We start from the raw sequence: 15,571 nt of genomic DNA, 5'->3' as shown, positions 1-15,571 counted from the left end.
CCTAATCACTTTTTCAAGACCCCCATCTTTCAATTTCCATAATGGGATTTCCTACCCTCAACAGTTACAGTGGTGATTTAAACTTCAATGAGGTTGGGGGGGCATCCAATCTACAGCATGTGGCAAACCTAGAGGCCTTCCCGACATGGAGGCAGGACAGGACCCACGCACCCCAGGAGGAGTCCAGAGATACAAATGAGTAGCCCTTTGGTGCCAATGCCAAGCAGGTACAGGATGGTCAATGCAGGGCCCACACCAAGACTAGAAAAGTTGACCTGGAGCTGTAGAAAGAGCATAGGTTATTTAGTCAGAAAGTCCTGTGACTTAGGGCATTTATTCTACTTTTGGGGGTCCATTAGCTCCTGTATAAAATGGGGATAATCATATCCTCTTTCCCCCTACAACTGAAGTGAAGAGGACATGAGATCAATGATAGAAAGGTGGTCTATAAAGTAGAAATTACAGTGAAATATCTTACAGCCACCCACCCACACCGCAAAGAAAGATTGAGTCACAGTGAAGTCTTCCTAAATTTTATTGGCACTGAAATAGAACACGGGTTGAGCATAAACCCCTCCAAAAAAAAAAAAAAAAAAAAAAAAAAAATTAAGAAAAAAAAATACACACACAAAAAATCCTGAATACAAAATCTAACCTTTCTCCTCAACCTCCCTGGAGGTGGGTTACCGCCCTTAATACAGCTAGATTGTCCCACAATTCCAGGTTTGAATTTAGCCAATATAGAGCATGTTGCCAAGTCAGTGTCAATATAATTCACAGCAATGCACACAAGACTCCCCAAGGTCAGGTGGAAGAGGGATTGAGGGAGGCTCTGGGCTAGGGACACTGCATGGAGGGACAGAATGGCCCCTTGGGGACTGAACTCTGAGGAGAAGGAAAACAGAAACAATAAAACCAAATACCAAGTACTTTAAGAATGGATTGTATGACCTATAGTGACAGGTGACATCACTAATACTGAAAGCTTCTTACATTAATGTTTCAGGCAAAATATCCTTTTATAATATAGTATATGCTTCCCAGGTATGGGGTGGTAAAGGAATGAGGCCAAAATGATCCTGCCCCAAGACTAACATTTTCTAATGGTGCATTAGCAAGAAAGGCAGAAATCAATACTGAGTTATATATCACTAGAATATATAATACTGGTAGGAAGAAAAAGAGCATACATGAAACAGAGAGAAAAAGGCTGCTCCTGGGGTTCAGAACAAGTGATAGGGGTGTCTAAGGGATCAGGCCAGAATCCCCAGCAGCTCTCTGATTTACAGCTCCAAGGGACAGCACAGCTGGTGGTAAGACCTGGGTTAAAGGCTTGTCAAACAGAGGCATAGCCACCTTGGAGGAGAGTGATGGGAAGGGGCTTTTGGGCACCTGAGAGGGTTAAATAAACTGCAGGATCACGGGCTTGGGCTTCTCTCACCACACTCAGCTTCTTTGACCCACTCCCCAATTGAGCCTACTGGCATCAAGCTCTGGGGCTCACCATACCAAGGCCCAGATGGCAGAGAAGCAGGAGCTGTGGCCCAAATAGCTCTATGGGGGAAGTGGCCCAGAACCCCTGGCAGAGAAAATACTGAAGCCAGGTGTGAACATTTCCTCCCTTTTGGCAAGAATCCCGGATGGGGCTGGCTTAGCCTTTGGCTACTTACTCATCCCTACTCTTCTAACTGGAGAGGATTTGGGGATTGTAGGGGGAGGGGCAGATCTCAAAAAGGGATCAGGGACCTGGAATAATAAGTAGAGGGTATCTCTGCCCAGAGCTCACTTAAGACAGGCCTAGGCTCCTGTAACGCACTGGGGCAGGATCTTCTGCCCAGCTTTGCCTGAATAGGAGGGCCAATGGCCTTCTAGGATTTTGGTGAAGCCTCTTTAAAGCACTGTCTCCCTCATCCCACCCTGGGGAGAAACTGAGTCCCTGAACTCAGGAACAAGGCTTATTGAGACTGAGTTTGTAACAGGCCCAATCTGGGAGGTAGAAACAAGAATGACTAAACATCTCTTTATCCTCCAATCATTACAAAGCCTAAATAATGGATAGGCACTGGGAGGGCAAATCCTAGGTCAGCCGATATCCTACAGCTGATATCCGGAATCCTGCCTCCTTTGATACTCCACCCTACAAATCACAGGACCCTGAAGCAGAAGGCAATGGTGGTGTGGTGACAGGGTGGAGTAGGGGAGGGGGTTGGCTAGCATTCAACCTACTCTGCGCATGACTCTTGTAGGACAACAGTAAGTGTGGTGGTGTTTGCCAAATCAAGTGGGAAGAGGCTCAGAGCTGGGGCAGTGGCCTATTCTAGCAAGCTAGACTAAATGGGACAGAGAGGGCAAAGGGGGTTGCATTGGCACCACAGTGGGCCATTTATCTGCCAAAGGAAGTGAGTGAGGACTGAGGGGCTAGGTTTGGTCCTATGACTGCACTGAATGCTTGGCATGATTCCAGGGCTGCTCTAGTTAGTGGCTCCAGCACAGTGTGAGTCAGACAAGGGTATAGGAGTGTAGGGGCAAGGAACAAAGGGAGGAGGGGTTCCTAAAGGCTGGGTGCCTATTACATGGACTCAAACTCATCAATGCGCTGCTTGGTGTTGCCCTGCCGGATCTGGCGCAGGGTCTTGTATTTGTCTCGGCCCAGTCGCATGTTCTCAGCATGGATCATGTCATTGGTGGTCTTCTTCGACTCATCACGGGCATTGGCCAGCTCTGAAGTGAGGGCCTGCGAGGGTGCAAGGGAATAAAGGGGTCAATGGTTTCCTCTCATTTTACCTCCCTTTATTTGACCAGATTTTTCTTTTTCTCTTTTCCTTTCTCTTCTGTTCCCTTCTCTCTCTCTCTCTCTCTCTCTCTCTCTACACACACAGGCATATATACACATACACACACACGTACGTACATATACACACACACACACACACACGAGAGAACTTCAAAAAGTTTTTGGAAAAATAGAATTGAAAGATAATAGAAACCTTTCCATGAACTTTTTGAAATGCCCTCGTGTGTGTGTGTGTGTGTGTGTGTGTGTGTGTGTGTGTGTGTGTGTGTGTGCGTGCGCGCACGTGTGCACACGTGCGTACATAGAGAGAGAGAGAGAGAGAGAGAGCCATTTTCAACCTTGTTAAGACTGCAAGGGGACAAGAATTAAAAAAAAAAAAAAAAAACACAAACTTAGGGGACCACCTGATGATGGGCATCCTCTGACAGTACAACAATGTACCAAAAATTCAGGTAGGAATTTTGTCAGCTAAGTATTTCCAAAATGGAAGAGGTCAATAGAGTAGGGGTGGGAAGTGGGGCACAGAGCAAATCTCAAAAAGAAAATAGGTGACCCAGGGTCTGATTAATAAGCAAGAGGTACCTACCATTTTTTTTTAAAAAATAAACATTATTTAATTGCAATTACTAGAGAACAATGTATAAGTGTTCAGCTCAGTCAAGTAACCCAACCAAGATCAACGAAGAGGACATTAGGAGCAACCCAGAAGTCACCAATCACTATGTCTTCCTTCCTCTCAAAAAAAAGAAAAACACTAACTTCTACTGAGGTACCTACCCATAAAGCTTTCACTTGAGAAAGGCTCAGGCTCCCATACCACACTGGGACAGGCTCCTATACCTATCCTCCCCATGGTGGTCTAGTGAAGGCCATGGGCTATTAAGCTAACACACATGGTCTCCTAGACCCTTTGGCCCTGCCTGGATACCTTCAGGTGCTTCTGCACACGCTCATTCTTCTCTGCCTCAGTGGTACGTTCCTCCTCACTGCGGTCCTTGGCCATAGCGTCGGCCCGCAGGTCAGCACTGGCTTCTGCCCCATTCTCATCCTGCTCATCCTGCTCATTCTCAGCAGGCTCTGCCACATGAGGTGTACTCATGGCAGTCTTCAGCTCAGCACGGGTCTTCTCCAAGTCTTCCTGTACCATCTGGGCCTGTCCAGCGACAAAAGGAGAGAAAAGCAGACAGTCAGACCAGGTAACTTGTAGCATCACGTGCATGTCTAAAACAGTCTGGCAGGAAGCAGGCACCAGGTAGGACAAACCACTTCATCTGCCTGACCCTTAGTTTCCTCAGCTATAATATAGGAACGATTGTACCAATTTCCCAGAGGTACTGGAGAATTCTGGGAGGTATCTGAGAAAACCTTGAGCACCTTATCCCATGATGTCTACTGTCAAGGAAGTATGTAAGGGGGAGGGAGCTCAAACCTAAGAAACCTAAAGAGCTGGAACCTATGCATGTGGTACCCCTTCCCACAATGCTTTGCTCTGGACACTGTGTCCTACCTTCTGCTGCCATTCCACAGCCTCACTCTCCTTCTTCTGTCGGGCCATCTCCAGCTGGGAGATCCGAGCTGTCAGCTCTGCCATTTCCAAGGCCTATGGATAAATTGGAAGCCTGTGAGAGCTGGGCCTTCTAGTCTTCAGTGCCTAGATGTCGTCAACCCCAGTTCCCCTGGGGAACCTGTAGGGAACCTGCTGTTCCACTTCCTTGCTGCCCTGGAGACTTTTTTTTTTTTTTTTTTTACCAGACCACTCCAGTCCCATCTCCCCCACCCACCACTTCTTTATAAGTCACAGTTCCCCAACTAGACCACAGGTCTCCTAAAGACAAACAACAAGTCATCTCTGTCCCTTCCTCATATCTCTCCTTCTTACCATCTTTCTCCCCCCCACCCCCCCAGTATTGCCAAGTATGCAGTTGGGGCCTCAGTAAAGCTCTGGAGATCACTGGGTCACTGCCTGAACTGGCAGACCATTCTCTGGTATCCTAAAATACTCAAGGCTCCACTAAGATTCTTCCCACGACAAGTACAGGAAAGACACTCAAATGTCACAAGGAAATCTGAACAAGGGGAAAACATTTATATACATCCTAACACCTTGTATAAATCTTCCATGATGGCTTCTTCCTGAGAGATGGGACTTAGTTCCCTCTAATCACACCCCAAACAGTACAGGGGAAGAGCATATGTCAATGGATTGGGGCCACAGGTTCTTAACTTCTGAGTCACAGAACCCTTGGAAATTGTCATGAAAGTATGGATGCCTATCCCACCCCTCAAAAAAATGCATAGATATACAATTTTGTGTGTGATTTCAGGGAGCAAACTCTTCAAACATAGGCAGAAATGGGTTCTAATCCTTATTTAGCAATTAATGTATGAACTTTGGCAAGTCTCTTAACATCTCTGAGCTCTAATTTCCTTATCTTGGCATATTAATCCATATGGAGTTAATCCCATAAGTTTACTGGGAAAAGTAAATAAGAAAGTAAGGGAAAGGGAACTATTGCTAGCATAGCAACACACACTGAATTAAGTGTGAGTCCCATTACTTCTTCCCTCCTTCCCTTTCCTTTGCCAGGTCATCGGCTCAGATCCCCAAGGGTTAAGAAAGTGAATAAAAACCAAGGGTTAGGGAAGACTGTTTGCAAAGGTTTCTGGGCCACACCAGTGACTTCCCAGCTTGCTTCTGAATGAGGCCTGTAGCAGTTAATCTGCTAAGAGGCCTGTAGCCTACTAGCCTACTGGAAAGAGCAAGCCCTGTAGACAGAGGTAGCTATAAACAGATAGACAGACAAGAGAAAAAACTCAGGCCCCACAATCCCAGCCTGTCCTGCAGCTTTACCAGCTGTTCCTGGTTCTTCTTCTGGTCCCGGGAGGCCTGCAGAAGGGCCTCCTTGGCCTCTTCGGCTTCCTGACGCTCTTTGGCCAGCTTTTCGGCCTCACTCTGGGCACGCTTCCGTTCCTGCTCAAGTTCCAGGGCCCTGCGGGTCTGTTCTTCCAGTTCTGAGTAGTAGAAGAGGGAAGACAGCAGCGAAGAGCACAGAGATGAAGACAACACACTAGCTTCCTTCCTGAAAATGCCTACCCCAAGACACAGCTGGCAGAAGGTTCTCAGCACTCTTCTTCTTGCCCCATTAATCACTTACTCTGTGGTCACACCTCGACTATATGGGCTGAGTCTGAGCTCAGGCAGAAGGGCCTCCAGCTCATAGAGTCCAGGGAAACCCAATCTCCAAGGTGACTCCAGGAATGCTGAGAAACCTGGTAAAGCTATCTTTCTAGGTGTGTCTGTGAGGGTGTTTCCATCAGAGATTAGTATGAGAGTCTGAGTGGACTGGGTGGGAAAGACCCTCTCTCAATGTGGGTGGGAACCATCCAATCTGCTAGGGGTCTGGAGAGAACAAAAGGCAGTGGAAAAAGGTGAATCTCTCTATCCGCTGGAGCTGGGATACACTCTTCTCTCCTGTCTGTGGACATCAGAGCTCAAGACTCTTCAGCTTTTGGGTTCCAGGACGAAGGTTTTGAGGCCTTCGGACTTGGACTGAGCCACACTACCAGTATCCGGTTTACAGACGGCCTATCGTGGGACTTTTCTTCATAATCGCATGAGCTAATTCCCCTGATAAATCCCTCTCATATCATTTATAACATATCCTATTGATTCTGTCTGGAGAACCCTGACTTACAACTCACTTAACACTCACCCTGCTGAGCCTTCTTAGTCTGTTCCTCGATCTGTTTCAGCCGCTCCATCAGTTCCTCCTTCTCCCGTTCAATCTTCTCCTTCTCTTTTTCTGCCATCTCACGCTTCTTCTTCTCATTTTCCAGCAAAGCACTAGGGACAGAGAAGGAGGGGATAGAATAGGATAGCAAGGCTGCATGGAAGCCTGAGGATTCCCAAGGCTCCGTGGCCCTGGGTCCCTCAGCCTCCACCCTTCCAATACACCCAGGGGTTGTGAGCCTGCACCACTCTCCCTCACCTCTACATTCCTGTCCTCACATCATAGCCCCACATGGGCTGGTGTGCTCAGGGCCCAGTCAGTTTGCCCCTGAGTCAGAAAACCCAAATAAATCACAGCTCTGCCACTAACCCACTGGGCAGCCTTCGTTATGTGGCTTCTTTGCTCTTGTCCTCAGTTCTCCTGTCTATAAAACAGCTTAATAAACCCTGCCCTGTCTACCTCATGGAGTAATAGGGAGACAAGTTTTGGCTCTGTGCTGAGATGCTGCACTTAAAATCTGGTGATCTCTTCAGCTAGGGCATCAGTTCTCATTTCTAACTCCGCATGCCCTAAAGCCCAGCTCTAGGGTCCTTTTTTCCAGAACTTGTTGCAAATCTGGAAATGTATTTGATTTTTCTTGCTCCAGCACCTCTTCCAGGAAGCCTTCTTGTCTCCCTTGGCTACATGTCTGTTCTCCCTCTGAGCCCTCAGAATACTTAGCCTACCTTTCTCTCCCTTCCTCTTCCTTGTTATTTTTCTCCATAGCACTTCTTATCATCTCACATACTATATAATTGGCTTATTTATTATGTCTGTTTCCTCCCATTAGAATGATAGCTTCATGACAGTAGGGATTTTTGGTCTGTTTTTTGTTTGTTTTGTTTTGTTTGTTTTTGTTTGTTTGTTTCTGCTCAATAAATAGTTAAGTGACTGAATGACATAGCTTTTGTACCTTGAGTTACATATATATTGTTTTTCCTCTCTCTCCTACTAGACTGCAAGGTCCTAGAGAGCAGCTTGCCAGATCCACCTTTGTAAACTGCCCCCCACAACCTTGGTAATTTTTTTTCTGAATAAACTTGAACCTTGGTGTCTAACCTCTCATATATGGGGTCTTTATCCAGCCTACTAGATTAGAAGACACTCAAGGTTCGAAACTCTTTATGCAGAGGACCTTCTATAGCAGTGCTCTTCAAACTTTAACATGCATAGGAATCACCTGGGATCTCTTTTTAAATAATTTATTGAAGTGAAATTCATATAACATAAAATTAACTATTTTAAAGTAAACAATTCAGTGGTATTTAGTATATTCACAATGATATGCGACCACCACCTTTATCTAGTTCCAAAACATTTTCATCACTCCAAACTAAAACCCCATACTCATTAAGCAGTTTCTCCCTTCCCCACCTCAGCCCCCGACGACCACCAATTTATACTGTTTCTATAGAATTTTTTAGTCTGGATATTTCATATAAATGAAATCATACAATATGTGACCCTTTGTGACTGGCTTCTTTCACTTAGCATAATGTTTGAAAGGTTCATGCATGTTGCAGCATATATCAGTACTTCATTACTCATTATGACTGAATAATACTCTAGTGTATGTATACACAATTTGTTTATCCATTTATCCATTGAGAGACACTTGAGCTGCCTCTACTTTTTGACTATTATGAACAGTGCTGCTATAAACGTGTGTACATGTACTTATTTGAACACCTGTTTACAATACTTTTGGGTACATAGCTAGGAGTGGAATTATGGGATCATATGTTTAACTTTTTGAGGAATTGCCACACTGTTTCCCACAGTGGCTGAACCATTTTATGTTCCCATCAGCAATGTATATGAGTTCCAATTTCCGTACAACCTTGCCAACACTTGTTATTTTCCATTTTTATTTACTATATCCATACCACTGTGTATGAAGTGGTACCTCATTGTGGTTTTGATCTGCATTTCCCTATTGACTAAGGATGTTTTCATGTGTCTGCAAGCCACTTGCATATCTTCTTTGGAGAAACGATCACCTGGGATCTTAAGATGCAGATCCTGAATCAGTAGGTCTGGGGCAGGGTCTCAGATTCTGCCTTTTGAACAATTTCCCAAGTTGATGCTGATACTGCTGAGTATCAAAGAGCCAAAGAGCCCTATGGCATCCAGATTTAAATGTGCATGGAGCCCTCTGCTATTGCCACTATACTGGTCAGTTAACCTGTAGCCACCCAGAGTTCCCCTAGCACAGTGACAATGGGGAACTATAAAATGCCCCTCCCTCCTATAAGCCTCTGAAATCCTAGGCTTCTGATGCCTGTTTCTCAAAAATGGGGATGCCCAAGACTGAATGGAGGAGGGTGCCGTTCCTGCACAGCTCCCTTCCTCCCACTCCTGGGTTGGCTTCATGTCCCGCCTTAGCAGGCCAGGTGCCTTGGAGAAGCTTCCTTGCCCCGGTCCTGGCCCCCACTCCAGCTCTGCAGTACCTACCGCTCCATCTGTTTCTGGTGCTTATCCTCCCGTGCCTGTGCCTTCATCTGCTGCACCTCAATGGTGTCAGGCTTACGGCGGCGCATGTACAGCTCATGGTTCCCCATGCACAAGGCCAAGATCCGCTTGTTAATCCGCAGCCGGGGAGCATAGAAGACAAAGTCCTGGTGGGAAAACAGCAACCGAAAAGTTTGGAGGAACAGGTGAAGGTAAATTTCTGCCTTCTGAAAAGCTAAGTCAAAAAGCACTGGAAAGATTATTTAATCCAATCCTTTGCATTACTGATGGTAAAACTAATTATCGGAGAGGTAAGGTGACTTGCCCAGGGTCAGATGGCAAGTTAGTGGCAGATCCAAGGCTTCTTGACTCTGAAACCAGTGTTCTTTCCACCAAACTACAATTTCTTTCAACATTTGCTTATGAAAAGCATCCTAAAATACCCTCAATACAGTTGAAGAATCGGAACTGTCTTTCTCTGCTAATTTAATTAGGGATCCTGCTGGGTGTTGGGGGTCTCTTTTAGAAGACAAATAATCCCTGCATAATACCCTGGTGAGTGTAGTATGGGTAGCTGGACTGTTTCTGTAATCTCCTAAAAGCATATCCTAGATCCAAGCCCTTAAATCCTTTTTGGAACAAGGCAGTCTGCAAATACATACATAAAGCTGTCAAACGTTGATTGTCCTGGTTGTTGTTTTTTTAAATAAACCCTTGATCTCAGCTGGCGTTATTACTTACCTTTTTCTGAAGAAAGTTGAGCACAGCAGCAATAAAACACACACACACACACACACACACACACACACACACACACACACACACAAGAAAATCAGTGAGTTTGAGTTTGTTACTACAAATAACACTGGACCAAGGTCACTAGCTGATATGCTAACCACCACATCCTCTTGTCACTGAACTCAAACTGCTACCATCTCACATAGCTTGGGGTGTGGTGAAAGGAGCACAGGATCTCATGGTCAAATAACCTAGATACAAATCCCAGCAATACCATTTTTAGCTCTGTGATCTTGGGCAAATCATTCATCTTTCTGAACCTCAATTTTATCAGCAATAAAATAGGTATGCTACTACCTACCTGACCATGTTGTTGAGGGGTTTAAAGATACAACATATGTAAAGTACCTAGCAGAGAAAGTTCAGGCACTTCAGGACTGGAGAAGAATGACTGAGCCCTCAAAAAAAGGGTCAGGCTCAGCCTGGCCATTGGCCCTTGTTGGATATGTGATACACCATAAGAGTAGACTCTCATCTCAGTTTTCTATCCTACCCTCAATCACCAGCTTTCTGGTCCTGTCAGCAGTAGGCAACTGAGTGAGAAGTGTGGTAAGCCTATCAGAGGAATAACTGGACTCAAAGCACTTTCTTGGTCTTGGGTTGCTCTAGAGAGGTCTGAGAAGACAGTAGCAGTTATACCAAAAAGCAAGTTCAGAGGATCATCTTTGGATATGGATTTCTCCTGGCTCTGCACTTTCTCTAGAATTAAAGATAAGTCAAGTACAAGAACAGTGTCTACTTTCTGGGGCCCAGGGGCTTGAAAAAATGAGATGCACTCAGATGTTTCCACACCGGAGCCTCAGGACAGCAGAAGACAATGGCTATGGAGCAGCACTTAAGACTGCCTGTGACTCTTCCTTATCCATAGCAAGGGAGATAGGTAGCAGGGTGCCACCTGAGACACAGGTAACGGGGGCATCAGGTACAGAATGCCTCTTGGCCATTTCTTGGCATTGACATCTCCTTCTCTTCCATCCCCAATCTCCATTTATGTCTCCTGTTCACACACGTGCACACACACACACACATCAGAAAAAGGAACAAAAAATACAATGACAAAATTCCTTCTAGCATTACCCAGGCCTTGGCAAGAACCTGTCTTGGCCAGAGGAAGGGGTCACTCACCGGGGCTTTTTTGTCAATAGGCTTGATGACAAATTTCTTATCATTGAAAGAGATGTTCCTGATTTCACTCCAGGGGAAGCCTATCTTAGGAGTCAGTCTGTAGAAGTGGAGACGAACAACATCAGGACAAGGGCAAGACAAGAAGGACATAGAGAGCTGGTGCCTTGCCCTCCCCCAACCCCCAAATTTCTCCCTTGAGAAGGTAGACTCAGTGCCAGTTCAGCCAGCGTCATCACATGCTACCAGGTCAGTTGCCAGCACTGAAGGTACACAAAGGACCTCCTGATAACACAACCAACATATTATTCCTTGTCCTAAACTCTGAGGTTTGTTTTGTTGTATTTTCGATTGAGGCATGAACCTCAAGAGAATTCCCAGCCCTATTTAACTGAGACTCTTCTATCTAAGGTTGTATAAATGGGAAGAAGGTAAATAATGAGCTCCAAGATTCAGAGGTTATATGAAACAATAATCTATTGATCTCCGCCTTCACCAAGAGCAGACCAAAGGAAAAAAATAAGAAAATGAGATAATGCTACAGTGAGAGGATTATAGACCAAAGCCACTTAATCATCACATAAGACTTGGGACTAATTACAAATCCTGACAAGGTAGATTCTAGGCCAGCACTGTCCAAGAGAAATATAATTTTAAGTTTTCTCATAGCCACATGAAAATAAGTAAAAAGGAATAGGAGGAATTCATTATAATAACAGTTTAACCCAGTATATCTAAAATACTATCATTTGAACATATAAATCATATTTTAAAAAATGTTCATGAGACATTTTACATTCTGTTTTTCACACTAAGTCTTCGAAGTTCAGCGTGTAGTTTACACTTACAGCACATCTCAATTCAAAGTGGCCGCATGTCAAGAGTTCAACAGCCACATGTAGCTACTGGCTACCATAGTGGACAGTGCACGTGTAGCCAATACAGGATTTAGAGTCCTGAGTGAGGCTGTGCAATCATCTGGGCCAGACTAAATTAGGTAGAAAAGAACTAAGGTGGGACCCAAGAGGTATAGTCCTGCTCTGTGGTGAGGGGTAAGCCCTAGGTGTCAGAGTGGCTTAAATTAACTAAGAAAGGTCTAAGGTATACCTGTCATTCTGCTCATAGATGTTGAGACCCAGGGCATCCACCCCCAGCCACAGCTCTGAGCCTTTCTTGTTCTTGATGCTAAAGTAGTTCACACCATACATCTCCAGGTCTTGAGCAATCTTCAGATATTCCAGGACAGCATCCTCCCTAAATGACACAGAGTGGGGGATCACAGAGGGGTGCCTATGAATCAGACCCAGTGAGACAGAGTGCCTGCTTACTCTATTTCTGACAAGGATCATGCCATCAAAAGTGAGAAAGGGGACAGAAGGAGAGCAGATGTTGGAGAACAGAGCATAATATGGCTTTTGCCAAGCAAAATCTGTTGACAGGAACCTAAAGTTGGAGGCTCCCAAGGGGTATAAGAGTGGGCTGACTTTTGCTGGCCTCTGGCATGTTAGCTGCTATTGAAGCAATTTTCTTCCTTCTATTCATTATGACAGCCTCTTATACAGGCTTGTTCTTAGCAGAACTCAGATAAAGTAGTGATGGCAAAATGATGAAATTTGTTTCTCAACTAGACAATCCCTAAATACTCTGCCATGTTTAGAGATCTCCTTCGCTATTTCCTTCTTGGGGAGGAGGCTTTGGTGACCTAGAAGCTCCCTGAGGATGCTGAGGTCCCTTCCAATTCTTTATGGCAAAAACTGTTTGAGCTATCAGTTATCACCATTCACCAAAACAAACAAACAAATGAAAACAGCCCCTTATAATGGTCCTGGTTTGCCTTTCATGTTTAAATGCCAGCATCATCCCTGTCTCTTTCTCCAGCATCCACCAATGTCCCTAGTCATCTGCCTCTTCTCCCTGTAAGGGCAGTGGAGCCCAGAGTTGCTAGGAAGGGATTACCTGAGCATGCCCCGGTGTTCTTCATGCCACACCTGGATCCTCTCCTCCCACTGGTCCTTGTTGAGTTTATGCTGCTCCAGGACTCTGGAAAGACAAGGGTTGGTAAGTAGTTTAAAGCACAAAGCCCATGTGCAGGAGGGAAAGGAAACCCACTTAGCTCTCTAAGGGTTTGATGCAAACAGGATGTGGATTTGGTCCACTGAGTTCACACTGAAAACAGACTGAAATTACAGCAGGAAGGTATTAAATTAGACATAAGAAACTGCCTGAGAAGTATGAGAGCTACAAGAATGGATGATAAAAAGACAACGGTTACACCTTCCTCTGTACCTTTAACCAGAAAATCCAATAGTGTGCTGTGGTCCCCAAGCACAGCAGCAATGTATCAGGAATCTGTGCCAACGTAGGGGGCTAAGAGTAAGGATGGGCCTCAAGGAGACAGGCATAGTCTCTCCTAAATCTTCTTGGGGCCAAGAGTTTGTGTTTGTAAGAATATTTCTCAGGGATGAGGGGACAGCCTTTGGATACAGAACAGAGAACTGAGCCCAAATGGTTTTGGGAGAAACTAATAGGCCCAACCTCCCAGATCTACTAGACTGTAAACAAGGCTTGCTTTAAACATGCTATCAGACATCATGGAAATAACTCAGATAGAGTCCCAGGGCACAACCATTATGCCTAATACCTTCCAGTGGGCTGTGCCCATGCCACAGCTCCAATGGGACAAGGACTTTCAGAAGGAGACAGAGCTTTTCCTTCTAATCCAAAAGCCTATGAAAATGGCCATTGGATGCAATGGGAAAAAAACCTAGGGTTAAAAGAAAATCAAGAATTTAGGGCTCTAGGTCTGGCTCTGCCTCAAATGAGCTGTAGGAGATGGAGCAAGTCAGTGCAAGCACCTCTGCACCTCTATTTCCTTATCCAGAAGATAAGAATAATGCCTGCCTTATTCATTTTGTGTATTGTCATGATGCTAAATCAAAACAAAACAAAATGAGTGTTTGAGAGCTTTCAACTTTGAAATTTACAAAAGCAGCAAGCTTTGTACACTGGTTATCAATGTTATAAGACTGTTTGAGCTCCCCATGTTCCTGGTTTGTGTATTTCTTTCCCTCTGCTGTGAGCATCTGATATAAGAGGTCTAAATCAGTGGAAAGGATTAAGAAAATGGAACCAGGGAGAAGGAGAAAAAAAACTGAGCCATCTCTGGTTCTATATAAGCACCTGCCTCCCTCCAGGATAATAAAGTTCTGCAACAGGCAGACAGAAGAGGAAAAAGAGCTTTTTATTTTGAGAGCAAGAGAAACAGTAGGATGTGACGCTATACGTAAATGTGTCTCTGGGGCCGGCCCATGGCTCACGTGGGAGAGTGTGGTGCTGGTAACACCAAGGCCACGGGTTTGGATCCCTGTATAGGGATGGCCGGTTAGCTCACTTGGGAGAGCGTGGTGCTGACAACACCAGGTCAAGGGTTAAGATCTCCTTACTGGTCATCTTTAAAAAAAAAAAAAAGAAAGAAAGAAAAAGAAAGAAAAATAAAAAATAAGAAATAAATGTGTCTCTCTGAGCAGCATAAAACAGTCTACAGACATACCCTAGTGGAGAGGAACAGATCTGGCAGCCCCTGTGGAGCAGGGATTGTTCAGCCTTGGGCTGTAGCCTATTCTGGCCAGGGCAGAGGACCGGGGTAGCACCTCACCTCTGTGGCAGCAACTTGTCTCCGGCCAGGTAGCCAGACTTGTGCACCTCTTTATTGAAGTCGCCGTATTTGGACTGGACAGCATAGGAGGCCAGCAGCACAGCAGTCTCAGGTGGGCAATACATATCATCATTGAGAATGCCCTCCTTCACTTGCAGAAAGAACAGGCGCTGGGTGATGTCCTGGATCAATTCCTCAGATACATCCTCAGGGTAGAACTTGGCCCGGAACTTGAAGAGCAGAGGGCTTTCCTTCCGCACATCCTGGGCAGTCACCTGTGAACAGCAAGGGGTTATGGGCCCTTAAAAAATAGGCTTTAGGGGTGGAGTGGCTGTAGGGTGGGGAGAAGACACTAAAAGGTCATCAACTTGGGTAAACCCACAGAGCTGGTAATTCAGAAAAGGGACACATTACTTTCATTGTTGACCCAGTCCCATGTCCATAATCACTTCCTGTTGTGAGTTTCTTCCTGAAGTTATCTAATACCCACTGACAGTCAGAAGCCTTCAAGCTGCCATTATCTGACATATATCCAACTGCCCCCAAATTCTGAAGGTGGGCTTAAGAAGCTCTTCTTTTATGGCTCCTCCAACTCCAAAAATTAGCAAAGTAAAGATTAGGATATATGACAGGACTGGGAACTGGCTAAGCAAAAGCACAAACCAGACAATCTTTTAAAGCCTGAAATCTGCCCCTAATGGCTCTACATTTGTCCAGCAAGTTTCAACTCTTTGAGAAAACAAGACTGTACCAGCAGAAGGTGGGGTACCCATTCCCTAGGCACAATCAAGGAAACAAGACACAGGATGGTATGGACACCTCTAAGGACAAAGTCAGCCAGTTTGAAGATATTGAGATAGAGGACTGCCAGGTCCCTACGGAGATGCTACTTGGGGCAGAGAGCTTGAATAAAATCAAATCATCCCATTTGGAGTCCAACTGAGGTAAAAGATCAAGAAACAGGGAGGCATCAGTTGACTG

The 15,571-nt window shown here is 45.2% G+C and overlaps 1 protein-coding gene across 1 annotated transcript in view; it reads right to left on the bottom strand.

The window, feature by feature from the left end:
• Positions 1 to 532: 532 nt before the first annotated feature.
• MSN (moesin) overlaps positions 533 to 15,571 on the bottom strand; it is a 69,549-nt gene continuing 54,510 nt past the window's right edge. The window contains exons 4-13 of the mRNA XM_063083494.1: positions 14,591 to 14,865; positions 12,892 to 12,975; positions 12,043 to 12,189; positions 10,939 to 11,035; positions 9,019 to 9,182; positions 6,508 to 6,638; positions 5,646 to 5,806; positions 4,302 to 4,394; positions 3,723 to 3,947; positions 533 to 2,734 (exon numbers count right to left, since the gene is read on the bottom strand). Of these exons, the coding sequence (XP_062939564.1) occupies positions 2,570 to 2,734; positions 3,723 to 3,947; positions 4,302 to 4,394; positions 5,646 to 5,806; positions 6,508 to 6,638; positions 9,019 to 9,182; positions 10,939 to 11,035; positions 12,043 to 12,189; positions 12,892 to 12,975; positions 14,591 to 14,865 (1,542 nt within the window). The 3' untranslated portion in view covers positions 533 to 2,569. The remainder of the gene's footprint in view (positions 2,735 to 3,722; positions 3,948 to 4,301; positions 4,395 to 5,645; positions 5,807 to 6,507; positions 6,639 to 9,018; positions 9,183 to 10,938; positions 11,036 to 12,042; positions 12,190 to 12,891; positions 12,976 to 14,590; positions 14,866 to 15,571) is intronic.

This window comes from Cynocephalus volans, chromosome X (genome assembly GCF_027409185.1).
Source record: "Cynocephalus volans isolate mCynVol1 chromosome X, mCynVol1.pri, whole genome shotgun sequence".
Lineage (NCBI taxonomy): Eukaryota > Metazoa > Chordata > Mammalia > Dermoptera > Cynocephalidae > Cynocephalus > Cynocephalus volans.
This window is presented reverse-complemented; position numbering and strand designations above follow the sequence as displayed.